General features: G+C 39.1%; 2 protein-coding genes across 2 annotated transcripts; one reads left to right on the top strand and one right to left on the bottom strand.

Annotated features, from left to right (window-relative positions):
- The first annotated feature begins 429 nt into the window (after positions 1-429).
- On the top strand, positions 430-22127 carry LOC120630258 (nodal modulator 1). The gene is made up of 19 exons (XM_039899417.1): positions 430-623; positions 1916-2130; positions 2644-2815; positions 3974-4133; positions 5695-5943; positions 7313-7481; positions 8421-8600; positions 9312-9393; positions 10299-10489; positions 10765-10943; positions 11568-11729; positions 12571-12747; positions 14674-14857; positions 16109-16311; positions 17362-17552; positions 18913-19065; positions 19190-19295; positions 20507-20869; positions 21673-22127. The coding sequence occupies exons 1-19, from the start codon at positions 475-477 to the stop codon at positions 21820-21822; spliced, it is 3435 nt and encodes a 1144-aa protein (XP_039755351.1). The 5' UTR covers positions 430-474; the 3' UTR covers positions 21823-22127.
- Positions 22128-24204: 2077 nt separating this feature from the next.
- LOC120632547 lies at positions 24205-26246 on the bottom strand. The gene is made up of 4 exons (XM_039902405.1): positions 26115-26246; positions 25436-25550; positions 24946-25038; positions 24205-24328 (listed from the first exon to the last, which is right to left on the bottom strand). The coding sequence occupies exons 1-4, from the start codon at positions 26191-26193 to the stop codon at positions 24250-24252; spliced, it is 366 nt and encodes a 121-aa protein (XP_039758339.1). The 5' UTR covers positions 26194-26246; the 3' UTR covers positions 24205-24249.
- Positions 26247-26666: the final 420 nt, after the last annotated feature.

Genomic DNA, 26666 nt, shown 5'->3' with positions numbered 1-26666 from the left:
ACATTATGTATAGTGTTATCTCATAAAAATAAAAAATAAATGCACACTAAAAACAATTGTTTAATTGAGATCCATTACTGCCTAAATAAAAGCGTTATGGAAATGAGTGACTGCTATACTGATTTATTTATATACTCATAGCCTGGTTTATGGTAGGCTTCTCATAGTGTTTACATACTCATTGAGGAAAAGATACAAAAGGAACACATATTAAAGTATAAATGTTCCTTGCATATATTGGATATAGTTTTGCCTTTTACCTATGGGAAATATTGAAAAAAATCACGGCTTACTGAATAGGCTTTGCCTTGCCTTTATATGAACAAAACTGAAGCATAAATTATACCATCTGCCGGTCCTGGAGGGGACAAATTAAAAAACAACAACAGAAATAAAATTGCAAACGTCATTTGGAATCAGTAATGTCAATCTGACGTTTTGATTTTCAGGCAAACTATTCATGGGTGTATGAAAATGTATTTCTCAATATTTCGATTCCAAGCTTTAATTTTAATATTTATTGCAAATACTGTATCAAAGTGTTATTCAAATGATATATTAGGTTGCGGCGGATTTGTAAGGAGTCACGCCAGCTTGGACTTTTCGAAAATCGAGATTGGCTTGTAAGTTAACCTACAAATCACTTTAACATAATAGGATTATCAGAATAAAGTCAAGATAAGAATGAAAAGTGTTTTTTTTTCTTTCGTGTAAAGTAGATCTTGACTGTAGTCAAGTTTGAAAACTATAAGCCATTGGGCTTAATGACTATTGGTGAATACAGGTTAAAAAGGAAATGTTCCTTTTGGTAATTTGGTGGTTTTAATTTATTAAACTCGGTGGCGCAGTGGTGAGCGTGCTGGGAGGCCCTGGTTCAGTCCCCTGCAAAAAAATCAATAAGAATGACTCTTATTGATTTTTGTTTGGAATTTATAAGTGTTGAATTTTAATTGGTCTGGCCGTGGCTAGTTACCATACTACCCACAACGGGTTGGGTATAGATATCCGGTACTTGATTTTACATATGTTTTTTGCTTAGGAGCTTTGTCTGGGTTAAACTTGGTCCATATACACTGTTTTTGGATTTCGGAAATGCATTTTGAATTAATTACGATAAAAATAAATTTCACTAAAAATTGCGTATAACGAAATGCAGCTAGATATGTATTTGGTATAGTTTATGAATAGTTACAACAAAAAAGCTATATTTAACATAGGATATTTAATACATAGGTCAAAATCTATTTTAAGAAGCTAGGTTAGGTTAGCTTAGAACATAAAAGACCATTGAGAGCCGAGCGAAGGGGAGCGGAGCGAGGCGTCCCCTAGAATCTGACACTAAAAAGGTATATTTAACATAGGATATTTAATACATAGGTCAAAATCTATTTTAAGAAGCTAGGTTAGGTTAGGTTAGAACATAAAAGACCATTGAGAGCCGAGCGAAGCAGAGCGGAGCGAGACGTCCCCTAGAATCTGACACTAAAAAGGTATATTTAACATAGGATATTTAATATATAGGTCAATATTCCTATGTAAAAGAAGTGAGGTTATGATTTATAAAAAAAATCATTACTCGAAAACTATACTTTTCCGACAAAGGGGAAAGGTGGGGGGGGCTTCCCCTACCTCCCCCCCTCCCCCTCCCACTCCCACCCTCGTACGCAAGTACCGGATATCTATACTTTTACCCCCACAACGACTTCTGAGTTAGCGTTTCAATACGATACTGCCTACTAACCGATTATGCTTATGTGTAATGCAGCTTCCCAGCTACGCCAGCAACTATCTTAGCCAAAACATACATTAAAAATGTGGACACTTTAATGGTGAAGGGGCAAGTTTAAGCTTTATGACTATGTTATCTTAGAGCCTAGTTTTTCCTTTAATATTCCTTATTCATCGCCTATTTTAGATACACAAGAGAGGGAATCCTCAAAGAGAGAACAGAATGTGCACCAACCAACGGATACTACTTTCTGCCGTTATATGAAAAAGGAGAATACATTTTAAAGGTTCACCCACCGGCAGGATGGAGTTTCGAACCTTCCAAAGTAGAACTACTTATTGATGGCGAAACAGATCAATGTTCTACAGGAGAAGATATCAATTTTGTATTTAATGGCTTTGGTATGTTTTTAATAATAATAATAAATAAATATACTATGACAATACCCACATCGCCATCTAGCCCCAAAGTAAGTGCATATCTTGTGTGTTTTTTATGAATACATAAATACTTATAATATACAGATAAACACTGAAAAATATTCATTTTCACCACACAAACATTGTCTAGCTGTTGGAATCGAACCCACTGCTTGGACTCTGAAGGCAGGGTTGCTGCCCACTGCACCATTCTGACGTCAAGTTGCAAAAATATTTTATATTTATTGTAAGTTGTAGTGATTTAATATACAAAGTAAAGATAACCTGATATGTGAGTCTGAAGCTTTTCTCTAAAACGTATAATGGCTAATATTGCAAAAGTACATACTGTTATATCTTGTAGATCATGAGCGATGGTATCTTTTGTGTGCGAGTCTGACTCACGAGTGATGGTCTTAACACTTATTTAAGTGTTGCAAATATTATACCCATTCAATAGATGTCTTTTCCAAAAATATATTGTGCTTGTTTTAGGTATTACTGGTAAAGTGATCACAGCTGGGCAGAAACAAGGACCTAGTGGGATAAATGTGGAGCTGGTTAATGAAAATGGAGATGTTAGACACACAGTTACATCTGTGGGTGGAGATTTTCATTTCACTCCTGTTATACCAGGAAAGTATGTTGTGAAGACTTCACACCCTAGGTAAGACCTTAAAGAAAAAATTGGTTGCCTGTAAAGTCGGTATACGGGCGAAAGTTTTACGTGACAACGACTTTGAGTGGTAAAATAATTTTAATGTGAATATTCATTCGTATAGTAGGAAGAAGGATGAAATAATAGTAACAATTTAAAACATTTATTTATACAAAGAATTATATTTAAAACATTAATTTATACAAAGAATCTCGCACTGAATTTCATATTAACAAAATTTTATTTTTACCTTTACACATACATACGTATTTATATACAAATATACATACAATAACTTGCAATATATTTGCGTACAATGAAACAGCGTTTACTACAAAGGGACGCGTGCCTTTCACTTTTTATGTCTGTCTCTCTCGCTCTTAGGCGGGCTAACCATGCCCGAGTGGAAGGGACGCGTGCCTCTCACTCGCTCTCATTGTGAGCGCATAACGTGAGCGGAGCGTAACGCAGTTTCTTGAAGTGTCACCCGGCAAACCAATTTATAAGACGTTGTCACGTCAAAAGTTTTTGTTTGAAATGGCTTCAATTTGTATGCTATAATTTATATTTAATAAAAAGGATGGATGAGTTTAAACTGTCCCAAAGTTTTAAGTTAAGCCCTTCAAATAGTAAGATTTAGTGCTGAGTAGGAACAATCTATGAATTTAATGCAGGGTCATTATGTCATTCTTTGAAATGGCTATATGCAGTAATGCACACATGTAGCAACTTTCTAGGGAAAGACAAGGCCCATTTTACTTTGGCGATACAGAGTTTGATATGCGAAAACGACTCCTCGATTGCGAGCGAGCAATTCTTGCAATAATCTCACTTTCCCACGCCAATTTACAACACCATGAGTTTACGTCGAGTCAAAAACTTTATATCGTTTACCGTAAAGTAAGTTGTTATTAAAGTGACAAAATAGTTGACGGCGACACTCGACCACGCCTTTTAAATTCTCTAACCGCGCGTTGAAGTCGTGGGGCTTTAAACTATTGCAATTTTTATCGCGCGGCGACTACGCATACCCAGTTAACTTACGAGACAATGAAATAAATTATCGTATTAACATTTCACAACCTTCTTCAATTTTCTTCGATTACCCACGCTAAAAAATAATGCAAAATAGAAGTTGTACAGTTGTGGATCAATATTAATTAACAGGTGGAAACTGGACCCCGCTCAGACTATAGTACAAGTGAAGGAAGGGAACACAGTCCTGCCCCTAGGATCCCTCAGTGTTAAAGGCTATGATGTGTCTGGATCAGTCTCATCCTTCGGCAGCCCCATCGCTGGGATTACTGTTCTCCTTTATTCTATACAGGTAAGATATCGGGTGGTCAAGATGATGAACTACAATACCCTCAGTGTAAGTTTTGGAGTATAGTACCTGAGTGTCCTAACTTAGTGATCCTAGTGATGGAACTAGTGGGACTTCTGCCCTCGGTGCTACTCTGAACTGAATCTGAACTGCTGGTTTAAAGTTTCTCATCAAAATATGACCTTTATTTATTTATTTTTTACTTCACCACATTAAGAAAAAAAAAACGGACACTTTCAAATTCAAAATTCAAAATTTCTTTATTCATGTAGGCCTATCACAGGCACTTATGAAGCGTTCATACATAATTGTTTACATAATTGTAACGGGATGGTGATAACTTCGTTCGCCAACTTAAATCTAAAGCTACGAGGGTTCCAAACGGGCCCTGGTCTAAGAAGAGCCCACAACAAACTTAGCCGGGTAAATTTATTTTTTTGTTATCACCATCTTCCAGTAAAATTAAATTAAGCTATGAAGCTAGAGCAATTCACACCCAAGCTTTTTTATCGTTTAAATAATCCTTAATGTTATAATAGGATTTTTCTGTAAGCTTACGTTTTATATAAACTTTGAACTTATTGAGAGACAACTCAAAGATTTCATTTGGTAATTTGTTATAAAATAATATACAATTGCCCTTGAATGAATTTGCAATTTTGTGTAGCCTAGTAAACTGCACAACGAGTTTATTTTTGCTTCTAATATTAATATTGTTACAGTGCATTTTCTTTTTAAATTTTGATATATTTTTATGGACATAAATTAAATTTTCCTATATGTACTGACTATGCACCGTCATTATTTTAACTTCTTTAAGTTAAGTAGTAGGATAGAAAAGGCGGCCTTATCGCTTAGTAGCGATCTCTGCCAGGCAAACTTTGGATTAGAACAAGATGAGCGAGAGCGGACAGGTGGTGTAAAATTATTATAAACCTACATTCAAATATAACCTACATCTAAATACATAAACAAAATTGCACAAATAAGAAAAATATAATAAATAAATATAAAAGTATAAACTAATCTCAACTCGATCATACATAAATACTTAAGAACATATAGATTTTTTATAAACAAGGTACTAAAAGACGTCATTATAGTGCAAGATAATATGCTTTCACCGCGTTTTTAAATGTTACAAACGATTTTGCCTCACGTATATTTAGTGGGAGCCTAATAGGAGGATTCCACAATTCAATAGCTTGCACTGTAAACGAGAGTTTATAGAACTTCGTCTTGTGAAAAGGCATGTGAAGTGTCAGCATACGACATGATCTTAAATTAGCAGGCAATCCTACAAAATCAAATTTTTCCTTCAAGTATGAAGGTGTTTTATATGTATTTCAAACATTGAATATTGAAATTTCTTCCAAGTGCGTGTACATAGGCCACACTTTTTATAATTAATAACACCTGTTAATGTTTTGATGCAAGATTTAATACAGTCCAAGTGTCAGCTTTACACCTTTCTCGTATGAGAGGACCCTCGTTTAGCAATGGGATACTAATAAGGTTGATAATGCTAATAATTTTTTTTTTTCTAAAAACGTTGGTTTTTCAGGAGAACCCCAAATTTCGAGTTGAAGGGTGCAAAACGGCTCTTCTACAAGGTGTTCCGGATTCCCCCATCTGTTACTCAGTGACAGATGCTGCTGGGGAGTTCAAGTTCGGGCTCGTGCCGGCCGGGGAGTACAAGTTGCTGGCGCTGTCCAAGTCCCCGGGGCAGGCTACCATCACTTACAACATCAAGCCCGACGCCGTGCCCTTCACTGTCAAACATGATAGCTTGTACATCAAGAACGCTTTCGAGGTAATTTTGTATTAGATAGTCACTGGTTCGTTTGTCCGGCTGACCTTTATGGTTCCATCGGCGTCTTTACTATATGATAGCTCATGACAGAACTCTTCGGGAGAAGTTCTACCATGCGTATTTTGACGACAAACAACATTGCTGTGTTCCGGTTAGAAAAGCCGTAGTTGCGGGTTGTATTGGACAGTCCATTTTTATTGAGAAAGGCTATATAACAATGATGTTTTATAGCCTTTCTCAATAAATGAACTACCAATAATATTATTATTAAAACAAAATAAATAAAAAAATCTAAACGTAGTAAAATACCTAGATAAAACAGTTCTACAATGTCACAATGTTCTGGTATTTAATATTGTTGCTCTCGCATTTAGAGACTAAGAGAGTAGGACCGCATGGCCAGTGACAACTGTTGCAAAAATGGGAAAAGTGATACCTTCCGATGTGGTAGGTAAACGTTTAAAGTTACGCCATATTAATATATAAATTGTTCCTCTTAATAAGTTTAAAAAAATAGTCCGCAACAATGTGCATTTACAATGTTTAGTAGTAGTAGAGCTTTTTGTGAAAAAGCTCGTCTGGGGAATGAATGAATGAATATACTTTTGGTGTACAACCAAAGAAAAAAAAGTAGTTACAGAGATATAAATACATAGCAAGAGAGTACAATTTGGTGGCCTTATCGCTACTTAGCGATTTCTTCCAGGCAACCAATGGCGTAAAAGGAAAAAACACTGAAGGGCGTGGTTGCGGGTGTAATTACAGGCACATGAGCCTCTAATGGAAGGACACAGGGCGACATGTCTCTGAACGTGCTCCATGCATGCCTTGTGCAAGAGTTGCTCTATTTATAGGCGATCTCTTGGTCCGACATATAAAAAACTATTTCAAGGTTGCAAATACGCGGACGTACTGGTCTATAAGACCTTGCTTCGGCCAATACTTGCATATGGCGCCTAAAGCGAGAGAGACGAAAACAGTCTGCTGATTTTCGAACGAAGGGTGTTGAGACGAGTGTTTGTTGCTGTTCAATATTTTTGCGCATGCGGCACAACCACGAACTTCATGAACTTTTAAAAGAGGCGAATGTCGTCAAAATCTTTGAACTGTTAAGAATGCGATGGGCGGGGCATATGCAAGGCATGCATTGTACGTGAGCCTCAAAGAGGTTGATGAATGACAAATTGGAGAGGCGTAGAGAGGGCGAGCTCGAGGTCACATGAGAGTTTTGGGAGCCCGCAGTTGGAAAGAAGCTCCTGTTCCTCTGAAGGAACTTGACCAAGCCAAGGCTCACTCTGTAGAGTTTGCTGATGGAAACGTAGACGAAAGCAGGGGACTTTATATATATGCTTTATATGCTCTCGGTCAGATAAGCGGGTTCAGTGTGGTGGGCACGGTGCTGGCGGGCGCGGGCGGCGGTGGGCTGGCGGGCGCGCGCGTGCTGGTGGCCGGCCAGCCCGTCGGCACCAGCGACGCGGCGGGGCAGTTCACGCTCCGCGACCTGCGACCCGGCACCTTCACGCTACACTGCCAACACGGTGAGCCGACTGACACTAGCTTTACTAACTATCAATTCAATTCAACTCCATTTTATATACCTATTATATATATTGCTGATCTGGTGAAATATCTTGATTGTTAAAATTCTACTGGTATAAACATATAACGATATAATCCTTATTATAATTATAATTTTGGAACTGTATCTGTTGTAACTGTATGTTTGTTTTTCCTTTACGCGTTAGATAAATAAAAATAAATACAAAATTTCTTTATTCATGTAGGCCTATCACAGGCACTTATGAAGCGTTCACACATATTTGTTTACATAATTGTAAGGGGATGGTGATAACTTCGTTCGCCAACTTAAATCTAAAGCTACGAGGGTTCCAAACGCGCCCTGGTCTAAAAAGAGCCCACAACAAACTTAGCCGGGTAATTTTGAATTTAAATTTGTTTGTGACTCTCTTGGGCCCATTTTATATATCGCACGAACACTACTACTACGACAATACATACAAATAAAAATAAATAAATAAATATACTACCACAATACACACAGCGCCATCTAGTAAGTAAGCGTAGCATGTGTTATGGGTACTAAACTCAGCACACATACATTTTCCAGTAGTGTGAAACCCACGGCCTTGGACTTAGAAAGCGGGGCCCACTGCGCCAATCGGTCGTGGAACAAGCTAACAATCAACTCGATTTTTGGGATATAATTATTTAAAAGGACGGAGAGTAACTTAGGTTGTTTTCGGATCTGACGTCGTCACATCGCGGAACCATTCTCACACACACATCGCCATCTAGCCCCAAAGTAAGCGTAGCTCGTGTTATGGGCACTAAGATAGCTGTCGTTGAATTCTGAGAGATAACCGGCGACCCGGCAATGATTGCGCTCAGCAGCATGAAAACCAAAATGAAACTAAAATGCCATACCTGTGTCGAAAGAGCAAGAATGGGTTCCGCAGCACAGTGCGAGTTCGACGAGCTGCAGGTGGCGGTGACGGCGGGCGGCGTGAGCGCGCCGCTGCGCTGCGTGGCGGCGCGCTGGCAGGTGTGCGGCCAGCTGGCGCCGCCCGAGCCGCGCCACGTGCTGCTGCGCCCGGCCGGCGCCGCGCGCGAGCGCCGCGTGCGCGCCGCCAGCGACGGTCAGTCTCTGAACTGGAGAGATAGATGTCTTATTATAAATCAGTGTTTTTACTAACTATAGGTGCTACATGTGTACTGACCACATCGAACGAGTCGCCGGAAGCGGCCCGAGACCCTGGATTATAGAACTCCGTACGAAATACCTATGTCCGGCTGCTGTGGTCGTCGCGACGATGATGATAACGATTTCCTTGGAAATGCAAATAATATTTTTAAATTTTAATAGTAATTTATGGATAATGTTCGTTATATATCGCGGCAATCCACAAAGTAACACTGGCTTCTATCAATTCGAGCGAATGATGCCGTCGGTCAATGCTCGGCCTCCCGAGATGTGAGATCTTTTCGGATATATGTGCCTTTTTTTAAATTAAAGCAATAAATATTTATAACACTTTAACGGTGAGGAAAAACACACTGAGGGTATTTACATCCTTGAAACATCAAGTTCTCAAAGACGTGTGAAGTCTATCAATTCGTACTTGGCCAGTTTGTTATTAGATACGGCCCTAAATCCTTCTTCTTCTGGAAGGAGACCAGTGCCCTATGGTTGGCCGCTAATGGATTGATATAGATGATAAACCAACTTATCGACTGGCGCGACGCAAAAGCTCCTTCCCGTAACAAGTAGGGGGAACTGAAAAATGACACAATGCCTGGAGCTTCAGGCCAAGGTCAATAGGGAATGTTAGTAACAAAGCTGGTTTCAGGTAAATGGTGCACCTTCCTGCCGCCCGGCGTGTACTCCGCCAAAGTGGAGGTGAGCGAGCAGGAACAGAGGGACGGCTTACAGTTAGTACCACTTGTATTATTATTATTAACTTAAAAGCACATAAAGAATATAATAATAAATAAATACAATACAGAAGACCTATCGCGTAATCGCGATCTCTGCCGAGCAAACTTAGAATTAGGACAACAAGAGATGGATAAGAGATATCTACTCGGCCTCAACGAATCATCCGTGAAATTCTGCGAAATATCCGCAGCTATCCTAACCTATATATCATAACCTATCTTGACTTCATTCTATTTTGTCCTTTTTATATCTAGATCAAACTTAACTAAAATGAGACTCTTTTTTTCGAAGTTTTTACCAAATCCGCGAAACCTTATGTTAATTGCATGTTAGTAAAAAATTGAACAATATTTTATTATACCTCAAATTTATGACTGCAAATTGTGCACACCGGAACAGAAGACACGAAGCTTCTCTCGCTATCAATCTGATGGGCAAAGATAAAAAGAGACCTCGAGCAAGCCCAAGGATACAAGTAAAAATATGTTAACTGATTCCATTTGGATTCAGTTAACATATTTTTAAGGTTAACGGGATTAGGGGCGGAAAAAAGACCTTGAAGATTTTACGAAATTTTTTACTTCGTCCTCAGCTACCTAGTGAGCCTATATCTAGGTGTACAGCTGCATTAATAGTATAACTGCTCCAATTCTAATGTTAGTGCAGTACGAAGGTGCCACTGGCTGTGGCTCTCCGTATGCTAGGGAATACGTCAATTCTCATTACAGAAGCACGGATGGTGTTATTTATCAATCCTCCTTTAATATATTTCCGGAGAAAGCCTGTCGTCAAGTGAAGTGTTCAATAGAAAAATTGGGAAGTTGGCATTTTGAAGGACTACTTAACTTATCCAAACGTGCGCCCATGGTCGTAAACCATTTCCAACGTGTACGTGCAGGTTCTACCCCGAGGAGCAGCGCGTGGCGGTGGGGCGCGCGGCCGTGCGCGGCGTGTCGTTCAGCCAGCTGCGCGCGCGCGTGCGCGGCCGCGTGCTGTGCGCGCAGCACTGCGCCGGCCTGCGCGTCGCGCTGCGCCCGCTGGCCGCCGACGGCAACTACGCGGGCCCGCCGCGACACGCGCCCGTCGTCGGTGAGTGGCGTCCGTCCGTTCGGCCTCTACCCATCCTCCATGGGGCCATCCATAAATAACGTCACACGAATTTCATGATACTTTGACCCCCCCGCACTTGTGATCCCGAAATTAGTTAACAGTTAGATTATAATAGATTTTGTAATGTGACGTCACAGAATTTTGGACTTTTGTCCCACAATATCACCCTTTGTCCCCGTCCCTTCCCTGACGTGTGTTGTAGTCGGCGAACCGACCGCAATCTCTCGGCTCAGACTGTAACGTCCTGTCCGCAGACGGCGAGTACGCGTTCGAGGAGGTGGTGCCGGGCAGCGTGGAGGTGTCGGTGCGCGCGGCGCGGCTGTGCTGGGCGGAGGCGGCGCACAACGTGGCCGTGACGCAGGAGCTGCCGCCCGTGCCCGACTTCGAGCTCACCGGGCTCGCGCTCGCGCTCAGCGCCTCGCACCGCATGCAGGTGGCCGCCCGAACCGCACTACCTTTACTAACCCCTAACGCACATCGAAGGGGTATGCGTGCGTGCGTGCGTCAGCTGTGTCGCAACGTAGCGCTCGAATGGATGAACTCATTTTGTTTCTTGTTTGAATGGTGAATTAGTCGGGAATTCTTAGCTATGTTTGATAGTGATCAGTAAAAGATGATCGCCGCCACAAAATGACTGATTACCTATTTATTCACAATATGGATGGACTCCCTCAATATGGATATCAAATAACAGGGCTTGACTAGTGGGATATTAAACACTGACAAATTTTAAATCCAAGATGGCTGCCGCCATAAAATGTCGAAATATATTTTTTATAAGGTAAAGGTAAATATCAAATGAAAGTAATGTACACTATATTGGAATCAGAAGTATTAACTACAGAAATGAAAACTAAGAAATAGTGTTATTGTGTTGGAGGTTGTTTTACATTTTTTTATTGGTATTTGGGTTGTTACTCTGGCAAACAGTAATCTCAGTATATGATAGACATAGATACCACTAGAGTTTCTTCATAATTCTATAGAACTCATAAATGTCTATTAGCATAACGATAATAATGTAAATTACAGCTGTATTCGGCATGTTTTATTCCAGGTGGAGTACAAGAGCAAAGCGGCCAACGGCGTGCTAACAGTGCCCGCTGGGCAAAGCCGTCAGTGCGTGCCGCTAGCTGACCAGTACACGCTGATCCCTCGCGGCTGTCACCGCGTAGAGCCGTCAGAGATTACTGTTAAAATGGACACGGCAGATGTGCCGGTAAGTTAACATTTCAACCAACTGAACTCGTTCCCCATAAAGTGAGGCTGAACCACTAGGTATTCACCGCTTCCGCTATGACAAAAATCACGTCAGTCTTTTGCTCTGTTGCTTCTTCATTGAAGGAAAAAATGCAAGAGTAAGCGTGTCTTCCCACAGAAACTGTGCATTTTTCCGGGATAAAAATTAGCCTATGCCACTCGATGCTCTGTTGCTGCGTTATTGAAGGAAAAACAAAAAACAAACAAACAGATGAGTAGTTGAGAGGAAGAAGAATAACATAAGCTACTTTTGATCCTGGAAAAACATGTAATTCCCATAAGAGACATTCAAAAATCATGAAAAATCGTCCTTCATTCACGCTCTAACAACGTGACCAAACGACTTTATTTTTGCGTACAAATAGTTGAAAGGATGCAGAATAAAGGATACACAAGCATCCTGAAATAGTTCACTGCTGTATTCATGATCAGTGTCCTATTCCTCCTGGCAAAGTTTTTCAAATTACCACGCGAGCGAAGCCGCGGGTAAAAGCTAGTAAATAAATAAATATTCTACACGAATACACACATCCCCATCTAGCCCCAAAGTAGGCGTAGCTTATGGGTACTGACCGGTGAATATTTTTATGAATAATTTACATATGAACATCCAGACTCTGAGAAACATTCATGTTCATCACATAAACATTTTCCAGTTGTGGGAATCGAACCCACGGCCTTGGACTCAGAATCAGTCGTCGTCGGTGGTTAGGTAATAGTTAGCTAAAAAAAATTAAAAAACTGGGTTGTATTTTTATAAGTTTAGTTTTAGAGTCCTTAAAACGTCGTATCCATTCCAGAGCATTTCGTTCGTGGCGACAGCCCACGCGGCCGTGCTCAAGATCTTCTCCCCCGAGCCAGCGACGGACGTGGTCCTGCAACTGAACTTCGACGGCCAGCCCGAGGAGAACGTCCCGCTGAAACCTGTCCAGGACGAGAGCGGATATGTGTACGAGCATACGGTTTACTTAGCCGAGGTGCGTAATACGTTGACAGCTCCGGGACATCAACACCTGGGTTGTTAAGTGGTGTCAAGCGCCTTAAATCTTATCATCACCATCAACCTATTACCGGCCAACTACAGAGCACGGGTCTCCTCCAACAATGAGAAGGGGTTAAGGCCGTACGCCACCACGCTGGCCCAGTGCGGATTGGTGGACTCCACACACCTTTGAGAACTTTATGTAGGACTCTCAGCCATTCAGGTTTCCTCATGATGTTTCCCTTCACCGTTGGAGCAAGTCATATTTTAACTACTTAAAACGCACATAACTTAGAGAAGTTAGAGGTGCGTGCTGGGATTCGAACTCAGCCGAAACCCGAAAGTTAAGTCGAGGTCCTACCCGATGCGCTATGACTGCTTCATAAATCTTATACTAATATATAAAGCTAAGGAGTCTTACTGATAATATGGAGTGGTTTTTGATGCGTCAAAATCAGTCATTTACGCGGTTCTTTATGTTTCTTTTAAATTATAATAATAATTTTATTTTATATAGAAAAATGTGTACAGCGGGAATTCCCTTCTGGACTAGACACAGTGATACTATTGACTTGTGCACAAAGGAGTGCTTTAACTATTATTATATATACTTAGTAATAATACTTTATTTACAAGAATGTAGGTACATAGAGTTTTTGATATATTAAATAGAATCCAGTACATTCTACCAGTTGGTGTATGAATATTTCACAATATCAAAAATGTTACAGTATTAAGATTAAATTAAGGAATGACCTAACAATTTATTATAATTCAATAGATTAATAATTTAATTTTTATTTTATACGTTTTAAGTAGATCAAATTAAATAGATGTTAGCACCAATTTATGAATTGTCTTAATATTAACAAAAAGATAATAATATTATATTATATTATAATACAAGTTACGAAAATTAATAAAAATAATAATAATATAATATAAGTCTCAAAATACTTGGACCTTGCGCAGATTACTACCATGTCGAGTGTTAAGTCAACAGTCATTGTTCCGATATGTCATTAGTTGTAATTAAAAATAATACATCCGAAATTACTCTGTTACTTTTTTTGTTTGTTTTGTTTATCATTACAAGTCATCATTTAAATATTCTGCAATATCATACTTACTGTGACAATATAAAAATTTTGAGCAAAAAAATAGTGAACTGAAAAACTTGAAACTTAAGTAGATCAAAATTAATTTTGGTCAAGAAGACTTATCCGGATATTTTGTATAAAATAGAACTCAAAATTAATGTAAATGTTACATATTTGTGATTTGTGATGGCTTTTTATATATATTTTACTAGCGGACCCCAGCGCCATCCGTCGGGCTGATTTGTGAATCTAAACCATCCAGGGTGCCACCCAAACGCATACCGAAAAATTCATTCAAATCGGTCCGGCCGTTTAGGAGGAGTTCAGTGACATACACACGCTCACATGAACTCGTCTGCGTTTGATTTTGTTTTTTGATGTGGCATTAAATTTAGTTGTGGATCTATATAAATTTAAAGTATGTATTATCGCTAAGCCTTAAATGAGGGGTTTGCTGCTGTCCGCTGAGGAGTTCTGCCCTCTATCGCCAACCACAGTTTGGGCAAAATTAAACACATATTATAACTTATATAGTTCAAAAATAATTATTTAAATCGGTTATAATTTGTCGGAGCTATGGTATAAAATCGTCAAACACTCATCCCCTCTCCCAAAGGAACCAAGCTTAATTTCGGGATAAAAAGTATCCTATATTACTTCTAACAGTTCCAAGAATATGTGTACAAAGTTTCATGAGGATCGGTTAAGTAGTTTTTGCGTGAAAGCGTAACAAACAAAGTTACATTCACGTTTATAATATTAGTAGGGATATATCATAACAATAAATTCGGCAATAATTCGTGTGCGTGATGTGTCTCCAGGGCGAAGTGGCGACGGCGTCGGCGAAGTCGTCGCAGCTACTGTTCACGCCGCGCGGGCCGCAGAGGCTTGTGGGCGAGGCGGAGTGCCGGCCGCTCGCGCTGAGCCTGCGAGCGGCCAAGGCACTCACGCTGGCGGGCCGGCTCGTGCCGCCCGTGGCCGGCGTGCTCGTCACGCTCGAGGGAGGTGGGCCGAATACACACATCGCACACGCGATACATCTCATACGAATTTGTAGAATTTAATCGCTCGTGGTGGAGAAACCACAACAAGAACACTATATAGAGAGTCAATATTTTACTCGGAAAGTATTAAGTAACATGGTTGCAATAAAGACAAGTTGACAGTAGGATGAACAAGCACACAAGAGAGAGCAGATTACGGAAGGAAGAAATGATTGTCTATAGTAATACAGTTCCTGTCTGTGTCATAGACAAAGCACCTAAGTTGGGTTGCTTTCAATTACAATTACAGAATACATTTAATATCCAAATATTACAACATACAACAGAATCAATCCGTCTTATAATAATAAATCAAATGAACCCATGTTACGTTCGTGATTACAATTGTTGTTGACTATCATCGTCTACAAATGATCTTCAATGCAAAATAATCTTTATGTCGTTGGCGATAAGATTCATTCCCAATTCGATGTACGTATGTTTGATAACTCCAATCGGAAACGCGCAGTTAATTATAGGTTTCAGTTAATCAAATATTAGATGTCTTAAGAATACAATATGTGCATTATAATTGTTTAAGTTATGTAAACCTGAGGAATTTAGTGTTTAAAATCGTTGATCCTACTATATATAATACTAGCGGACCCTCGCGCCCTCGTTCGCTTATGAGTCAACTCTAAAAAAAACCTGGCTAAGTTTGTTGTGGGCCGTTTAGCCGTTTTTGCGTGACCGAGTAACAGACACCCACACTGTCACACGTTTTAAGGGGTAATCTCTGGATCTGAAAAGTAAAAGAAAGAATATTAATGAGTATGCAATATTTTTTGACTGCGAAATGATAAATATTTTTATTTTATTTATTTATTCATAAGACACACCAGCAATTTATTGTAACTACATTCATAAAAAAAAATACGTGTTAGAATTACAAATTCTGTCTACATACATCATTACAATAATCAATTATAGGTATTACGTAACAGCATTATCGTTAAGCTCTCAGGTCCAATTATAAAAAAATGAAAACTGAAATAAGTATTTTTTTGCAAATAATTTCATTTCTTTCGTGTTGAAGATAAAGTAAGCCAAGTAAAATTTGCATATTTTACACATATTGCATTTTATTTTATAATTTTGTTGTGTGTAGACCCAAAATAAAATTTTTCTTTCTTTCTTTCTATTAAATTGGTATTGTTTCTTCTGTTCTCTTGTTTTGTTAATGTTAGTCAAAGGTTCATTAACTAATTTCCAGACGACGTGCAGCTCACGCAGAGCACGGCAGCGGACGGCGCGTACCGCTTCGGGCCGCTGGACGCCGCGCTGCAGTACCAGGTGCGCGCCGAGAAGGACTCGTACGTGTTCGGCGAGCGCCAGCCCGGCGGCGACATCCGCGCGCACAAGCTGGCCGAGATCACAGTGAAGCTGGTCGACGCTGCCAGCGGCGCGCCTCTAGAGGTATATAACACAGCGCCCGAGGTTTCCGCTTTCGGTATTGCAAGAAATCCCGCGGTAAAAATATCCTTCATCCCCTTTCCAGGATGCTCGTTATATTTTAACAAAGGACATGGCCGCAAATCGTATCTAAATCTGCCCCAGAATGTCCAAAGATTTAATCTTTGTCATTAAATAGTACAGATCTCCTTTTTACAGAATAACGAAGTTTCATGAACTGGTCTCAGATATAAACTTCAACGTTGACAACATTGATTGATTTGTTCGCTCACTTTTTGCTATATTAATGTAAATTACTATATGATAATCCGGCTCGAAAGACCAAAATGATGTGGGGTCTAGTCCTTTGTAGTGTTGATATGATCAGAGATTTGTTAGACATTGATAAGTGCACTGTATTTTCTGTGATAATAATTAAAAATCACGTGTAAATGATATAATGATATTAATAATGAGTCCGCGTCGAGTGGCCCAGTTATAGCCACGAGGCTCGACGATTGCGTAAACTGCTGACGGTGCAATGATCGGTACATGCAGGGGCCCGAACATTTTTTTGTATACTCATTGAGAGTATTGGTGCGCAAACAAAGCCGAGCTGGCCCGACGTAAGCGTCGCGGGCAGAGGGCGGACTCCGCACTCCCCCCAGTGAACTTGTTTGTTGCGCTGTTGATGTCGGCGTTAGTTTAAGTTAATGTGATTTCCGAGCGTGTCGAGGAATAGATGGTTCTGTACGCTTAGACGTACGTGGAACCGTTTTCGAGTATCAAAACACTAACGGCGAAACAAAGTAATATTTATGTTACTAGTTTTTTCAAAAAAGCCCGAAAGTTGCCTGGAAGAGATAGCTATAACTCCGCCTTGTGCCTACGCATATTTAAGTATATGTTTGTAATTTGTTATTTACAACTTTCTGTGGTGTACAATAAAGCATTTACATACATCGATAACAAATCAACGCCGAACGCCGCCCACGGAAAATGTAGTATTAGTTCAACATTTGCTTGCTCGCCATCGAGCGCGCAAATGTCGTAACCGACCTGCGACCGGTGCAGGGCGCGCTGGTGTCGGTGAGCGGCGGCGCGTTCCGGCGCAACGCGGGCGCGGGCGCGGCGGGGGCCCTGCGCGTGGGCGGCCTGTCGCCCGCGCAGTACTACGTGAAGCCCAACATGAAGGAGTACCGCTTCGAGCCGCCGCACGCCATCGTGCCCGTGGAAGACGGCCAGGAGCACAAGCTGATGTTCAAGTACGTCCTGAGTGCTAATTTTTTTGCCAACCCCAGATGCCTACATGCGTGCGTGCGTGCGTGCGTGCGTACTTGCATGGGTATGTGTATGTTTCTGTGGCATCGTAGAGCCCGAACGTAACGGATTAACCGATTTAGATTTTGTTTAAAATATGAACATTTCGGAATTTAATGAAAAATGTTTGATAAAAATCAGTCCAAGATGACCGCCGCTACGAAATGCCTCGTAACATATTTTTTCACAACTCCCTCAATGTAGGTATTGAATGAAAGGGTTTGACTAGTAGAACACTATATACTGTGACAAATTTTCAATCAATGATGGCCGCCACAACGAAATGGTGAATCACCTCCTTTTTTCACAGCTCCTTTAATTTGGGTATCAAATAACAAATAGAATAATTTACCTACACAATATTGAAAGTTAGGGGTTATCTAATTTTAAAATTTTATATAAGAACTGATTGAAAATATCGATTAATATAATTTTTTAATTTGAAGTTTAAAATTTCAAGGTCACGCATAAATACATTTTGTTATATGAGTTATCTAATTAGCATATTTTATTTGTGTACGGAGAGTGTAACGTTACGGATATCAAACGGTGATAGTTAACTATGGGCCTTAGATCAGAAATGAGGTAGAAATTTCTTCTGTAGAAATTCGGAGCATTGTAGTTTTAATGGAAAATATTAAGAGATACTTCCCATAATGTCACAAAACAAACTATAATTTCATCTTTCGGTCTCAATCATTAACTTAATTCATTAATAGCGCTTATTTTTAAGATACTGTAATATCTTGAAAATTCTAACTTTTAATATACCATCTGGTAATTTATATGCGCTCAGTACGCGTTATTTTTAATGAAATTAAATCTTTGTCTACGAGCTTGTTTTTATACATATTTAATTGTATCATTAAGCCTGACATATTTAAAAATCTGTCTCATTGCTTATGCACAAAAACAGATACTTAAAAAATATAAAGGCACTGTGGAGGGAGTATATTCCCAATTTTAAATAGCTCCAGATAGAGACCTTTTTTTTAATTCTGTGTATCTGTCTGCTCTGTCGTTTGACATGTTCAATTAGTGTGGCGAAATACTTTATTTTGATTCCAACGATTCCTGCACGGGAGCTACGGTAAATCGATCGATCGTAAGTATATATATGTATATACTAGCGGACCCAGCGCCATCTGTCGGGCTGATTTGTGAATCTAAACCATCCAGGGTGACACCCAATCGCATACCAAAAAATTCATTCAAATCGGTACTTGTGGCGTCTTCTAGTTCGGTAAAGTGAAGGGATTATTAGTAAGAACCAAAGATTGTAATATTTCCATTGTGCGTGCGCAGGGGAGTACGCGTGGCGTGGTCGGCGCACGGGCGCGCCGTGTCACTGGGCGGCGCGGGCGTGGCGAACGTGCCCGTGCGCGCACGCCCGGCGCCCGAGCACGCGGATCGCTGCCCGCAGCAGGACGCCAGCACTGGCCCCAGCGGGGAATTCCGGTAAGTCAACATTACATCAACAATCATAATGTGGGCCCCGATTATAAATTCAAATTCAAATATTCATACATATTATATGTTTACATAAGATAATACAAAAATCTGTTTGTGTGGGTGTGCTCAGTATTCGTGGCCTGATCCCGCGCTGCGTGTACACGATCGAGCTGAAGGAGTCCACGGACCCGGAGCTGGCGGGCATCGAGCTCGCCAAGTCGCCGCCGCCCGTCGAAGTGAGTCGTTTTTACTTAAAGATGACTTGGTGTTGCACGAGATCTTGTACGTGAACATTTAAACGTTTATATGGTTGTTAAACCCCGACGCAAAAACGACGGGGGCTTAATATAAGTTTGATGTGATTGTGTGTGTGTATGTGTGCGTGCGTGTGGGCGTGCGTGCGTGCGTACGTTCGTGTGTTTGTGCGTTTTATCAAGAAATCATAAACACCAGCCACCAGTTTTGGGTAACTGATATATTTTTACACCCGCACCGTAATACACCACAATAACATCGCCAAGTCGTCCGTCCGGGTATTATAATAATAATAATAATAATATTTTTATTCACCAATAATAATAATAATAATATTTTTATTCACCAAATTTTGGGTGAAATATGTTGCTTGTACTATATTCTGGCAAAACCAAAATGGATTAATTTGCATGATAATGAAATACGGCATAACCTAGTAAGAACGGTTATTTGAGTAAAACTACTGACTTGTCATTACTATGTTATATACGGGTAATCGTACTAAGTCGGGAATGTTTAAAAAAAAAATCGGGAATGCAAGGTTATCGCATTTGCCGGTCTGGTAATCTTTTAAAGTTTTGGCTCCAATATGACTGTGCCCTTTGTTAAACGACCCTGTCTTTATGCAGTAATATCTATGTCAAACTTTAAAATGATGTTGGAGAAGAGCAATCTGCTGAGTTGCCGGCTCTTCTGAGTGGAATCTGCCTTCCAAACCGGTGGTAGAGTCACTACAAACAGACTAACTGAACGTTTCAAAAGTGCTTATAAATTAGGCCTACTTGAAATAAATTAATTTTGAATTTTATGGTTTAAAATAGCATACCTCGCGACTTCTGCCACGTATGAGTCAACCTTAAAAGATAGACATATGTTGTCGCAGACTTTTTTTAGACCTTTAAAAGGAGACCAACTTTGTCATACATGATTTTTATATTAATTCATGAACTTTAACCGTTTACGCATCGCTCGCTGCGGTTCTCAAGAAGGAAAAAACCCAATTCTAAAACATTATTCTTTGATGCTATGCTCCTATTGGTCTTCGCGTGATGCACCCTATAAGCCTTGCTCGATAAATAGGCTATCCAACACTGAAATAAATTTTCAAAGTAAACAAACAAACAAACTCTTTAGCTTTATAAATTGATATATAAAATTTAACGCCACAACTAAATTGGAGCTTTATTTACAGGTAAAAGAAAAGGACATCAAGAACATCCGTCTAATAATAATCCAGCTCAACCAACTGACAGACGTGAACGTCCTTATCCACACACCGAACATAGACCACTACAAATCCCTCCGCCTAACCCTAGCCCTAGAATCCTCCCCCCATAACACCCTGTTCGCCACTAAACTAGACCCTGCGGGCTACAACCAGTACAACAACCCAGGGTTAATGTACGTCATGCCAAGGTTACCCGCGGACAATAAAACGTACGTGTTGCAGTTGGAGTGTTCTCTGTCAAAGGTGACGCATTCGTACAGCGAGAGCGTGTTCTACTTCAATTCCGATGGAAAATTCCGACATTTCGACATCGAATTTTCGCCTAAAGTGAGTTTCTTAAATTTTTTATTTTAGTTTAGTTTAGTTCAGCAGTAGAAGCTTTATCTGACAGAACTCGTCTTATTGTCGAGCTTATTTCTTTCGCTAAGCAGCATTACTGCAATGTCATAGTCAAAGTCAAAAGTATCTTTCTTCAAGTAGGCCCATAGATGGCACTTATGATGCGTACATTACATGAGAACTACACGGTAGTGAGATGATGGCGATAAACATATTCGTAAACTCAAAACGAAAGCACCGAGGGTTCCAAACGAGGGTGTCCCTGGTCTACGAAGAAGCCCACAACAAATTTAGCCGTGTGTATTTTTTTATCACCATCTCACATATCATTCAAGAACAACCAGGTTAGAGCACTCCAACCCAAGTTTGTGACGTCACTTATTGACTGTTATAATAATATTGTTAACGTCCTACAGCTGGGCGCAGGCCTCTTCTCTAGAAGAAAACAAAAATTCTAGAGCATTGACCCAACACGCTGCTCCAATGCGGGTGGGTGGGCTCACACCAACATTGAGCTATAGTAATATAACAACAGATAAAAAATATGTTTGACTAGCTGTTTCACGCGGCTTCGTACGCAGTATTTTGGTTTTTTAGGATTCCTGCGGGAACGGTACATTTTCCCGGGATAAAAAGCAGCCTGTTTATTAATCCAGGTTATATTCTAACTCCATTCCAAATTTCAGTCAAATTGGTACAGTAGTTTTTGCCTGAAAGAGTAACAAACATCCATCCATCGATACAAACGTTCGCATTTATAATAGTATGATAACATGGTGGTTATTTTCCAGGTGAAATCCTCAGAACAGGAGCTCCGGCAAAGTTCCCTTCTGGTGTTGCCACTTCTCGCGGCGTTAGGCCTCCTGTACACGCAACGACATCGCCTGCCCAATCTGAGGCCGGACACAATGAAGAGAGCGAACAGGAAAAAGGCGCAGTAACATGTCACTATCTATCCTAATATTATGAATCTGAAACTGTATCTGTTGGTTTGTCTGAAGCGACTACTTTCACGCAGCAACTGAGCAGCTGATTTGATTTGTTTGCATGTTAATAGTTGAGAAGACGTGAGAGTGACACCATTTTTATTGCGGGAAAACGAAACCGCGAGTATGACGTCCAACACAAAAATGATCATAATAAATACTCTAAGGGATAGAGAAATGTGAAAATTAAGGAATTATTGGGTAAAGAATTTTATACAAAGAGTAAAAGGAAAACTAATTTATAGCAATATTCAAAACAATCAGAGAAAATCTGTACAGATGCTTTACCAACCAATTAATACATTTAAAAAAAATTGTAATTAATTTGAGACATTCCATATTGGAACTTTTGATTTTTACATGAAACGATAATCTATTATATTTCATGAAGACTAATGATATATCAAGAACAAAGTTTAATTTATTATTTATTATTTATTGTTCAAAATATTTTTTTATGATTATAGAATGAATATAAAGTATTTCTTAAATGTAGTAAGGTATTCTTAACACGATATTTATTTGAAATAATACTCGCAGAACGTTATTTTACTATATTTAAAAAATAAATCGATTAACTACGAAAATAAAGTTTGAAATAAAAATTAAGTAATTATTCATTGAATCGTTTGTTTAATATTTGTGGGTGTGATGTGATGGTGAAAGTATTCAATAGATATAAGTGTGAAGGTCAATAAATGTGATTTGTTAGTAAAATTTGTTTTTTAATCATCTTTCAGTATTTGCCTTATGAAGTCAAAAAAATATTAGAACCAGTTTTAAGACTCAAATTTAAGACATAGTTCCACGGCAGGATTACAGAATTTTCCACTTTAAAACTATATAATGTCTACTTTCCTATGACGTTTCTGAGTATCGCGAAGGATAAACTAATATGAGGAATTAACATATATATAAAAGTAAGTCAAGCAATCCGCACAGAGCGCTGTGGATTTAAGTAGGTGGTCCCAGGGTCGATCCCCAGCAGTGCCAATTTGGGAACTTATAATTTCCGAATTTTCTCTGAACTGGTCTAATGGGAGGCTTTTGCCGTATCTAGCTACCACCCTATTGATAAAGACCACATCCAGACAAGGACCAGATTCACAATTTTTTTTCATATGCCATTTACTAAATCCCATCTCGGAAAACAAGCGCCTATTTACAACGAGTTATCTATAAAGATACCTGGCATCGATATCTTCCATGACTCACCCACAGCTTTTAGAAAGAAACTCACCGAACACTTGTCGGTGAGTTTAATTTTATGTTAACTTTTTTTTGTCAAATTAAGTTTACATGACGCTTTGTCAATGCTATGTGCACTTGAATGAATGAATTAATGAATATACTTTTATTGTACACCAAAGACTTTGGTGCCTTATCGCTACATAGCGATTTCTTCCAGGCAACCAATGGCGTAAAAGGAAAAAACATAGAAAAGAGGTAGGTGGTGCAATAAATAACATTTAAAATTATACAAATATATAAATAAAATATATAACATAAATACCTATATAAATATATAACATACAACATCCTCAATTTATATGAAATACATAAATAATTAAAATGATCCGCTTTAGCGGTGTTCGGCCGATAGAGACAAATAATGATCCTTCACTAGTTTCTTGTCATTGAATGCATATCAGTCCATGTTTTTGTGTGTGTGCTATGTTTAAAAAATGTGTAATAAGTATACAAGTTGTTAGTGCTCTTAATATTTGATAAATAAATAAATAAGACTTGTCAAGCAATTTAGCTTTCCCGTAAGATGTTGCGTAGAGACCGATTAGAGGTATGGGTTCAGCCCGTTACCATCTTTGACTGCATCTTCACTTACCAGCAGGTGAGATAGTTAAGGGCTAACTTGTAAGATTTCTTGTTTGTCTTTAATTTACGGCCTTTGCAACCTATCGAATTGATTTTTAGTTAGTGGAAACAAGAAAGAGTGACATAGGCTTCTAGCATGCACGGCTAGCATGGGCAAGAGACATATCAGCGGGGAAAAGATACAAATTTAACTTCTCCTACAGTTTTATCAACTCTCAGAGCGTGATCTCATGTGTGATAATAAACGGGGAAAACTCCTATTCCATGTTCCCTTGCAGGCGTGTGCTACGTCATATTTTACATGTAATGTACGCATCAAAGTGCCATCTATGTGCCTATTTGATTAATTGACTTTGACTTTTGGACACGTTAATTATATCCCCTGTCTGGGGATATTTTCCGTCTCCTGCCTGTGCGAGCCCTGCTTGACAACAAACGGATCCCACGGGTTTTGAAGAAATACGTAATAATCGCGGATAACCGGCTAGGGGTAGTAAGACAAAGTTGGCGGATTTTGAGAATCTTTATTGGTTCGTAGTAAATCTTAGGTTATCTGTCGCAGCTATACCTTTGTGCACATTCGGACAACGAATGCGCGCGATGATCCCAGAGACGAGCGTTCTCTTTGCTGTTGAATTAGAAAAAAAAGTCATTAAATACGCTACTGCTACTTGCTACTTTTAGTCTTAGTAAACATTCCACTTTTTTTTTTATTCCACTACAGACCCTTGACTACAATCTCATCTGGTGATAAATGATGATGGAGTCTAATGGCAGCGGGCTAAACTGCGCGGACCAGACGCACTTTTGTCTTGATTGCGATATTAATGTCTTTCCAAGTCCTATGTAGCTGTGACATAGCGCTTTTAGCCAATCCGATTCGCCTTCGAAATTCAGTTTCACTAGAACCAGTGGCTAATATTGGAACCCAAAGGGTTAATATGATGCTGATGATGACATCCCGTCAGTCATTATAATACTAGTTTACCCTACCTATAAGGTCTATGAGGTCAGGTCCTTATCTACCTATAGAGAGAAAATGGCAAATAATATAAACTATTCAAATAGAATAATTCTTATAAGTACCTATTTGGTTTGTGGAAGTAAGATCTCCAAAGATCTTTTTATAAACCAACTTTTTAGACATCCTTTCGAATGGAAACAAAATAGTAGATATCTCTTGTTTGTAGTACAAAGATAAATCATATAACTTCTAATTGGAACACCCTTCGTATCTATACTTACTTGACAAAGTACAATTCAAAAGCTGCTATGAAGTTCCGATTGGATCGAGCGTGCAGCTTGCACAATTCCAGCTTCTCGCATTCTTCTTCTAAACTGAAAGCGGACGGATAATTAATTATTATTATTTCTTCTATCCATACATGAATGTGATTTCAAAAACAGCGAGTTAAAAAGCTCATGAAATGATTTGTTAGAGTAGATATTTATAGAATCTATACTATAAAAACAAGAGTTCTTAAAAAAGTCTGCCAATCGATTTTTTATTCGGTTATTTACATATTTTCTGATTCGCTTCACCATTTTAAATTTAAAAAGACAAGAGAGAGAGAACTTTATTATTAATATTGGGAGGTACATAACCTTTGACAAGCAGAAAGCTTCTTGCTTCGTTTCGAGACAAATACCTATCTGAATAGGTAAATAGCAAACAAAATTGTATTTCTTATCAAAATCGGTTTAATAGAAAACAAGGAATTACTTATGCACTTACTTTCTTTTAGCTCTTATTTTTGAAAAATCGTTGCTAGTAAACCCGCCCGAAGTCATCGATGGGTTTATAAACCTTTTGAAAAGCCGATGCTCTGGAACTGCCACCAAAGAAGGTTCTAGAAATATACATTTTGGTAAATTAATTACATATTCTGTGTTATGTAATTTGACTTTTGTTGACATAAATCTTAGTATGGAGAAAGAGCGTAGAACTTATGAAACGGTAGAGCCGTAACGAGAGTAGAATCTCAGACTAATACTGAAACATTTTCGAATGAATGAATACACTTTTATATAAACATACACAAAAATTGTAAATAAAAATGTAACAAAAAGTATACAATTTGGCAGCCTTATCGCTACATAGCGATCTCTTCCAGGCAACCAATGGCGTCGATTAATCTTTCGAATTGTGTCCAGTAGATTTGTATGACTAGAATGTTTTCATAGTAATAAGTAATAATTGACGGAGAGCAACACTTCGCAGACTAACATTGCTTTAGCAATAAGACCGCCTTTGCGTACCAATGTTTGTTAAAATATACTACTATTAAAATATACTAGGTACTGTTACAATAATTTAATAATATAAGATTTGCCAAATATTTCTTAAAAGTAGATACTTCTGGACCGATTCTTACTACAGAATAAAATGATAGGAGTAGGTAGCCTCTACATACCAATTTCAGTTTCCTCCAAAGGCTTACTTTGAACAGCACAGAATATTACAACGAATACAACAAAAACTATTGAATTCATTGTTTTTATTTTTTCAGCGCCGATATTACTTATGTTTTAAAGTATTAAAGCCGAATGAGATTAAACGGTTTATCTTCAAGATTATATACCTACCGTGGTTCGGAGTACCGCGGACGTCAAATGTATCGCGGTCAGCGATAATTGGTAGTGTAAATATATTATTGTGATTATCGCGTTACAATTGCTCGAACAATCGATCAACAAAGGAAAAACTTGTGTGCCTTGCATTCACATGTAATGTATCTACCAACCTCATCACCATCACCATAATCACTTCAATTTTTATTTTGGTTGAATAATAAACCGTTTTCTTTACGGAGTTCCAAAACCCACGGTCTTGGGCCGCCTGTTTCATGTCTTTTGCCCCGTCCGGGGTCACCATTTCAGCACCTTGGGACCCCAACGTCCATCAGTTCTCCGAGCTATGAGCCCTTTTGAACGCGCTTGTCTCAAAAGTTTATTATAAATCGACG

This window comes from Pararge aegeria, chromosome 2, assembly GCF_905163445.1.
Source record: "Pararge aegeria chromosome 2, ilParAegt1.1, whole genome shotgun sequence".
In the NCBI taxonomy this organism is placed as follows: domain Eukaryota; kingdom Metazoa; phylum Arthropoda; class Insecta; order Lepidoptera; family Nymphalidae; genus Pararge; species Pararge aegeria.
This window is presented reverse-complemented; position numbering and strand designations above follow the sequence as displayed.